This window comes from Alosa alosa, chromosome 13 (assembly GCF_017589495.1).
Source record: "Alosa alosa isolate M-15738 ecotype Scorff River chromosome 13, AALO_Geno_1.1, whole genome shotgun sequence".
Lineage (NCBI taxonomy): Eukaryota > Metazoa > Chordata > Actinopteri > Clupeiformes > Clupeidae > Alosa > Alosa alosa.
In genome coordinates, this window is record NC_063201.1 from 14,158,431 (window position 1) to 14,167,360 (window position 8,930).

General features: G+C 41.3%; 1 protein-coding gene across 1 annotated transcript; it reads right to left on the reverse strand.

Annotated features, from left to right (window-relative positions):
* Window positions 1–3,481: 3,481 nt before the first annotated feature.
* trhra (thyrotropin-releasing hormone receptor a) lies at window positions 3,482–8,199 on the reverse strand. The gene is made up of 2 exons (XM_048260014.1): window positions 7,020–8,199; window positions 3,482–5,810 (listed from the first exon to the last, which is right to left on the reverse strand). The coding sequence occupies exons 1-2, from the start codon at window positions 7,800–7,802 to the stop codon at window positions 5,376–5,378; spliced, it is 1,218 nt and encodes a 405-aa protein (XP_048115971.1). The 5' UTR covers window positions 7,803–8,199; the 3' UTR covers window positions 3,482–5,375.
* Between the last annotated feature and the right edge of the window lie 731 nt (window positions 8,200–8,930).

Below are 8,930 nucleotides of genomic sequence, written 5' to 3' on the forward strand. Positions count from 1 at the left end.
CCTGGTCATAACGTGGTAACAGCTATGGTGACCTGACATGCAGGTTATGAGATACATGTGAGATGGGTGACAGGCCACTGAAGATTTTAGATGAACGGCCGTGACATGTTTTATGTAGCTTCAGATTTCCCCCAAATAGGAATCAGGCCATGTTGGGTCATACTCCCAGCAACAACCCCGCCCCCCGTCGAGAGGGGGCTGCTGCATGGAGCTTAAAATCTCCCAGTTTATTATTATTATTCATTGTCCCACTCCGCCCCTGCCATACACTGACATGATACAAACTTTGAACATGAGAGACCATAAACACCTGATCTGATTAGTTGCTGTTGTTGTATCAGCACATTGGAATACTATTGGGTTCCTTCACCATCTAGTCTCATGTTAAAATGCATGAGGTGGAGAAAAAACCAAAGCTCTTGTTAAGCGATCATGATGCACGTCAGGAAAATGCCTTTCCCGCCTCAATTAATTTGCCTTTCAGTTACCCATCTCCTCTACAATGAGAAGGCCTTGAGGGTCTTAGGCTTAATAGATTTAGAGAGTATGAGAAATCACTTTCTCTATGCTTCTCATTCCAGTGTTGTACCCCCTGTTGCTTGCCAAAAATTGAAAGTCAAATGGATTCTCATAATGTCTCTCATGGGTCTTCAAAAAGACTGTCTAGGCTGAATTATCTGTTTTTTTGTTTTGTTCTAAAAACAATTTGATTATGATGAAATCAAAGAAATGTGATTTTGTAACATGTTTACTTGCCAGACACATTGGTTTTTCTTACAATTGATTGCTAGCCCTCTTGTTTGATGATTGTTTTAGATTTAAGCATTGTGGTACATTTTTTCATCCTAGAGGATACCTGAGGGCATTTTTTTGCCAGGAGAGCCTCTCTTCTTGAAATTGTATCCTTAAACAAACCTAAAGAGAGTGTTTTGTTTTTGTTGGGCCCGAACCTCAGGGCAAAGAGCAGAGACAGAGAAGAAAGAGACAGAGTGGACAGATACCATTTTTTCACTTGTGCTTAATTCCTCCCTCCCTCTTTTCTCTCTCTCTCTCGCTCTCTTACTCATATTTTGTCTTTGGTCATATGTGTCTTATCTTGTTTATTTTCCTTCTTTCTCTCTTTCCTTCTATTTTTAGACTTTCTGTGTTTCTTTCTCTCACTCTTTTACTTGAGCACCTGTGTCTCCTGCTCTTTACTTCATTCACTTGCATCCATCCTCCTTATCTCTCTCTCTCTCTCTCTCTCTCTCTCTCTCCGTTCATGGGGCATGCTACCTTTTCCCAGATTTACACAGCCTCATTCTCACCCCGCTCCTCCACGCGAGTCCTCCAGGGCAGAATTGGACTCATGTGCATTTCTGTCTGTGGCTCCCAGCAAAGGCACTGAATGCATGTTAAGTGAGGTTAGCATCAATGATGTTCCGGTTCACAGAATTTCGGGCCACATGGATGCAGTCCTCTCTGGGGCTAGTCGAGCTGAGCGCAGAGCTCGGGAGGTGGGGAGAGAGTGGGGGGAGCTGGGGGGAGCTGAGGGGAGCGTGAAGGAGGGAGAGGCTAATGGCTAATGCTGCAAACGCAGGCGGAGGGTTCATTCATTCAGCTGGGTGAATGCTGCTTGTTTATGTTGATGCTTTTCTGAGTTTCTAGTAGACTGCATAACATGACTCATAATGAGAAATGGTCACAAATGAGCAATGCATAACCTACCGCAATAACAACAGCACAGCTTTCCTGAATTAATTTTAAATTCAGAACGATGAATAATAAATGGGCAAATGAGTCTTGAACATTGTATTAAGTATATTCTATTATGTATGTCTGTGTATGTAGCACATATAGAAGCATTAGTCTGGAAATGGGCGCCAGCCATTTTTAGCCTGCTCATGCTGTGCAGTAAATTGTCTGTATCTGAGTCATTTAGGTTTATCTATTGAGGAATGTCCCCATATAGGCACGACACACGGATACGATTATTAGTATAGTATCACAGTATGTTTACCAACTGATGAATATGCAGTCCTCTCTGGCAAGAGTCATTTTGAGACCAGGAAACTGCAGCTCTTTCAATGAATTGAAAAAGTGGTTCATAATTTCAGCTGGTCTGGACAAGCTCACTGGTATTGATCTGCCTTTATATTCATCTCTATAATAAACAGTAGATGGATGGTCTGGATAATAACTCAGCCTTACCCTCCATAACAGTGTTATCATCCCACCACTCTCCATACCCCTAAGCTCAGTATAGGAGATATATGAAAGTGGGTGAGCTAGTTTAAAAAAAAAAACATCTAGTTCAATATACCTCCACACCACAGGGAAATAAGGCACTATGCTTATTAAGATCTCTTTAGCTCTCTCCCATTAGCCCCAGAGTCCTCAATTTCCCTTGTCAATTGTTCCCTTGCTATGTTTTTTTTTTTTTTTTTTTTTTTTTTTAAAACCAGTTACATTAGCATGCCAACACCAAGCCATCTCTCTTGTAATAGCACTTTGCACCACATGTGCTGCTTATATACAATTCAAGTCAATGGAAAAGTGCCATCTGATTGTGTTCTATCGTATCGTAAATTCTATCCTACAGAATTTCACATAGCCAAAGGGGATGCCATGACATCTGTCTGTGTTATGAATTACCAACTGTCCAACATAAGTCCATGCTAAATATAGCCTAGCTAACCTAAAATTCTGCCTCTATTGCTGAATGCTGAAGAGATGGCCTGCATTTGCCCACTCACAAATCTCACAAATGGGATGCATGGGCCTAATGGAGTTTATTTTAAGCAGCGAGCTATTGGCTTTCCAAACAGTCCATCATTGGAGGCAACATTTTGGATAGGCTAACGGGGCTGACAGACAGGCAATTAGGCAGAGAGCTGTTTTAGGGTCCCTGGGGATCAATGTTTAAAGCTGCAGGGAGGTCCGCAGAGTCAAATCAGCTTTGGAGTGCAGCTGGAAATAGCTGATTCAGAGGTGCTGCTGAAGGACTGATGACGGCTGGACCATCATTATTCAGACCGACCACTAATCAAATCTCTAGTTTAGCATGCAGGTAGATGCACAGCACATAGGATTTGTAGTGCTATACACCTTTGCGAATGCTTTTTAAAAAGTGGGATAGGTAGCTTGAACAGACAATTAAACTGAATCTGTAAAACTATTCTGTATTATTGTATTATTATTCTGAGCTATTCTAAATGCATTCTGACATAATAAAGCAATATTTATTTTTTTTAATTTTGTTAACCTTATGTGTCATGGCTTGTTCATGCGCGCCACTACAGTTGACATTCAGTCATTTCGGTTGTGGAGCACAGGCTATCAGTTAATTTGAAAACAATAAATGAAGCCCAGTATTTACTTATGATTAATCAATGGTGATGTTCAACATATATTTTATTAAGGCAATAACAAATATGATTGAATAGAACATCAAGTAAAGGCAATACATGAATGGTGTAGAAAGAAATACATGGGAAATGTATTTGCCAGTGTACTGTGAGGGTTTGCTACTTCACATCAAGACTTTATTCATCACTGACAAACAACTGTACAAAATACAAAAACAATTCATGAAAACAAATCTGATGACAAAACACTGCGGTACTTCTGGAATATCAGGTGTGCTGTATTACTGCTACCCATGGACTTCTTTAATCACACCAGAATGTTATGTGGCAAATGCTATGCATGCTGTAATATGAAAACAAACCAATCCACCGTACATTTTAGATAGATACTCTTCATATGACAACTCTTCACCACTCTTGGTAACAATAATAATACAGAAGAAAGTGCAAAGTTAAAAAAGAAAAATCTGTATGAAGATTCAGGCTACATTAAACTGCTACTGATACCAAGGATCACAAACAGTACAAAGGTGGTGTAATTTATACAAGCAGACTAGAACCATAACAACAGCGATTATGGCATAAAATGTTGGTTTACATAGCACACTGTCTTCAGATATTAATGTGGAGTTAGGCCTACTGCTAAGTCACTAACTGCTTAACCTTTTAAAAAGACGGGTTGCAATCCATAACTAAAAGGTTATTTGGCGTATTCCCTTATACAAACCCTTAGAGATGTGACCGATGTCTGAACTTTGTAATGGAGTGATTTCTGCTGCCAGTTTTAGTAATAAGGACCCTTCCTGAAGCACCCTTACAGCCAGGGTTGTAAAAGGTTATTTTCATTACTTCTTTGTAAAAACACTCTAAATAGATGTTGTTTGTCTATTCAAACACATTTTTCAAATAAATGAAGATAAAACATGATACTGCACCAGAATGTTTGAAAAAAAAAAACACGGCTGTGTTATGATGCAAAAAGGATCTGTATTACAGAACAAACAATTCATGGAAAAATACAATAAAACAATAAAATCATTTGCATGGACTTTGCTTCAATTTAGAATGATAATGACACTTCAATTTGGAATGATAATGACACACCCAACCATGTGATTTCACGGGGGGTAGGGTGGGGGGGTGCAATCCTTCAACTCATGCTTTTGCCTGATACCTAACCTTATTAGCAAAATCGCTGCCGCCATGAAACACCTCCGTCATGGAAAATCGATGCAATGAATGCACTCCTCGATGAGAAAATATGGAAATAGATTGATTGCGCTGGGCCATTGAGTTGGCCCACTGCCCGTGAAGAAAACCACTTACGCAGGGAAATGGAGTACCTAGCGTTAAGGGAGTGGTCAGCCAACCAGTGTGGTTGCAGGGGAACAAGGCGCTATAACGGGTCCCGCAAGTGGCCAACTTTAGCACTGATGGATATCGGTGGACTGTGGAAACAGTTCTCTGGTGGGGATGTGTTGCAGGCCACAAGCCATCAATTCTACTGACAGGAAAATTGGATGGTCTTGGCTTATTTTCCGTCAGCTAAATCTCCCTTTAACCAAACAGTTGCCAGGCAGCTATCCAAGCAGCCAAGCATTATATATTGCTCCTGCTTTTGTTTTGCACACTGTTGTCTACCTTAAGTTGTTTAGGACCCCTCACAATGGAGACCTCTGATCTAAGAGCAATGGGCTGTTTAGCTGTAACAGCCCATGACATCACGGCCACACAAAAGATTGGTGATCTTAGTTGATCCCCAGGAGGCTTTCAACACTGTTTGTCAACATCCACAACACCACTGCACAAACAAACATTTCTTTACAAAGAGCAAAGTCTTGTCTTTTAAGGGTGAAGTGGACATGAAGAGGAAAAAGAGGAAAAAACGCACGCACATCCCGATCTAATCCTGGGCGCTGGACAAAACACTTACGTGAGAGAGAGGGGAAAAAGAGAAGTGGACATGAACCCATCTCTCTGGGCCATCTAAACAACTGAAAGTTAAGAAAAACACAAAACTGTATGTTGTCAGGCAGTGCTATGGGTGACTTGACCAGTAAGTATGGGTGGGTCCTGAAATGACAGCCTCTTTCTGCCTGGGAGGAACCGATCGGTGTGGGTGGCCAGCTCGTCCATCTCGGTGGTGAAGTGGTCGGGGCTTTCTCCATTGGAGGTGTCCTTGATAACACTGTAGGTGAGAGCCACACTGTATGTGGGCGGTTTCTCGGAGCGCTGCGGGCCGCAGTGGCAAAGCTTGCGGAAGGCGGCGCGGAACTTCTGCGACATGGCGTTGTAGATGACCGGGTTGATGGCGCTGTTCAGGTAGATGCAGAGGCGGCAGAAGAGCAGGAACCAGGTGTCCAGGTAGGCATGCGTCAGAAAAGAATTGACCACCACCAGCGTCCGGTAGGGCATCCACAGCAGGGCGAAGAGAATCACCACCACAGCCAACATCTTTGTCACCTACACCAAAACATATTCTCATTTTATCCAAAGAATCCATATTGATGTTGTTTCATTAAGCTATAAGGCACAACAAGCAAAATTAATAAGCTGTTTAGTACTGGTTAGTCAGTTTTATTTATCTTCTATGTATATTATTTACCATATCCATTTTACCACAGATGGACACATCTGACTAATCACCATAGACTTTCATTTTACATTACTCAACGTGACTTTACACGTGACAGGTACATGTTTTAACAGCATGTGTGCTTCCTGAGTGTTTTTCCCATGTTTAATAAGCAACTGGACCATGTTGCCATAATTACAAGAGGTATGGTTAATGGATGGAGTGTTGGCACATAAAGAATGAAATCCTCAGCATTCCAGTCAACAAAGAAGAGTCATTTATTTCCCATAAAAGCAATTAATTGCTACTGTTGATAACAGCAATGACACAAAACACCTCCATGATGAGGGAAGTTATGTAAGGCCATGGCATCAACCAAAAACCAATTAATGGAAAAATATTTATTTGGAAAGATTTTAATTAGACCATCTATATGCAACATCAACTATGCATATTTATGCTATAAGTGAGCACTCAATTTGTGAGAGGCCCATGTTAAACAGAGGTCAATTTTACTCATTTCTCATCTGCTTATTGGTCCTGATAATAGCTTGACCTTTTTCTAACCCTATCAGGTTGTATCTGTGACAGTTTGAAATGGACAAACTATATCCATTTCTGAAAGATGTCGATTTAAATGTAGATGTATGAAATCAGCCTCTGCAATCGAATCCCCCCTCACCTAAGGATGTTCCCCTAGTGCTCTAAAACACATCTCAGTGACCACAGGAGAAGGGGGTTGATGGCAATCTTGTTAGACAGCCAATAGCTTCTGGGTGTCACATACATGGTGCATGCATTTACACTCTGATGGCTACAGCAAGTGCACAACTCAAACATATAAACAACACAAATAGACTTTGATTGGCAATGACACCCTCTTTTAGTTTCAAATGCTTGTGTGACTTAGTAGGAGAAACCGAAATGGAAATGGAGAAATGGAAACAGGACAGGAGAGATATAATTAGTTGCCCTGGTGAAAACAGACCCCGACACAACAGTAAAAGTGTCTGCTTTATTTCAGGAATAAAAGTTATGTTATATCCTTAATCACACTTTACCACTCTTTGAAATGCAATAAAGCCAAATAACCTTACCTGTCTGCGTGAGGTCGCTGTAGTCCTACTACAAGATGAGTTATTAGAGCCAAGTGCTTTAGATCCTGAACATGACTCCTTTTTCCACTTTTTACTCTTTTCTATGGGATCAGCTGGTAGTGGGTTGAGGAAAAGAATTCTTGCGATGAGCCCATAAAGTATCATGGCCAAAAGGAGGGGCACAACGTAGAACACAGCGAAATCCGTGAAGTATATAGGCAAATAGAAGCTCCTCGGTACTTTGTATCCACAGGTGACAAGAGTAATGTTATCAAACACTAATTGTGTCAAATCTGACAGGTAGAACCACATGACACAATAGAGCGAGGTAAAAGTCCACACGGCCACTATGATCTTTTTCGCTCTGGACAGTGTGCAAATGAACTGCGCTTTAATCGGATGACAGATGGCAATGTACCGCTCAATAGTAAACGCCGTGATAGAGCAAGAGGAAGCGTTGATCCCCAAATACTGAAGATAAGTTATACAGAGACATCCAACATATCCATAAACCCACTCCCCGTATAAACTCTCTGTGATGTTCGGTAACCCTGCCGCCGTCAGGACCATAAGGTCGGCGACAGCCAGGCTAACCAGGTAACAGTTAGTGGGTGTCCGCATGTGTTTGGTGGTAAGGACGACCAGGATAACCATAACATTGCCCACTATACCAACGCCACATATTAGGGCTACCAAAACTATACTAACCACTTTGTACTCAGTGGTGTAGTCGGTCCAATTTCCATGTGTCTGGTTGTCTTGAAAAAGAGTAACATTCTCCATACTTCAATGCTTGTTCAGGAGAAAGTATTTAGATCCTCATTCCATAAAGAGAAAAAAAACATAACAACGTGCATGGATCAAATATTACTTTTCTTCTTCGTGTTCGACTTTGCAGTAACTGGCACCTAAGGAAGTAGTTTTAAGTCTTTGACTCCTCTCGATTGCCTAACGTGCGTGAATGGAGGCAAGCGGAGTGGTGTTTTGTTTAAAATTGTATTCATGACCAAAAGTAAAAAAAAAAAAAAGTAGCCTAATGTAAACTCGGGTCTTCCTCCCAACAACTCTGAATTCCACTATGTACTGATCCAAATTTCGCCTGTAGAGCCCACTCCTCTGTGTAAAGAGCCGAGTGAGAGAGACTCGCCTCTGTCAAGGTAATGTGAGTGCAGGGATTCAGCACCACCGAGAAAAGCAGAGTGCGTCTCAGGGAGCGAACACGCCTACCCTACTGCCGCGGCTGAGTTGAATGAATGAATGAATGAATGAATGAATCAACGAATAGATGAATAAATTAAGTTTTGATAACTCAAGTACATGTAATAGGCCTATTTAGAGCACCTTCTGTAGCCTATTTATTGATTAACTTTACACATTACGTTTTTACCAGGGACAATCAATAACAATTTAATTTTTTGAATCAATTTATTTTTTGCACACTTTTAGAATGTTAGCTTGTATTTGACAGCATATTTGCGTTTGGCTTAGGCTACAGTAGATGGGGAAGCTAACGCTGAGGAGGCTTAAAAGCTGGGTGTTTCTCAGCTCATGCAGCTCCTCTGCTGTTTACATTATGCTCTCATCAAAAGCTCCTGGAAAGCCTGAGAGACTAGCCACTGTGCTTAATGAGGTTATTACCGCAGAGTGGAGCACGAACTGTTGCGTATTAAGTTAGTTCCTCCTGAAGTTGAAGTTCCCAAACGAGGAGAGACTATGCAGATAGATCAGATAAAGTTAAAGAGCTGTCTGAACTGCGGGAGTCTGGGTCCACAGGGGATTAAATGATTCTCACAGCCAGCAAGAAACAGACAGGGTGCAGAAGAACGCAGTGCGGTAATTGGGTCTGCTTTTTTCACCTTTAAGTCTGCAAGCCTTTTTCTTTTGTTTTTTTTTTTTAAGTGTGAAAATATG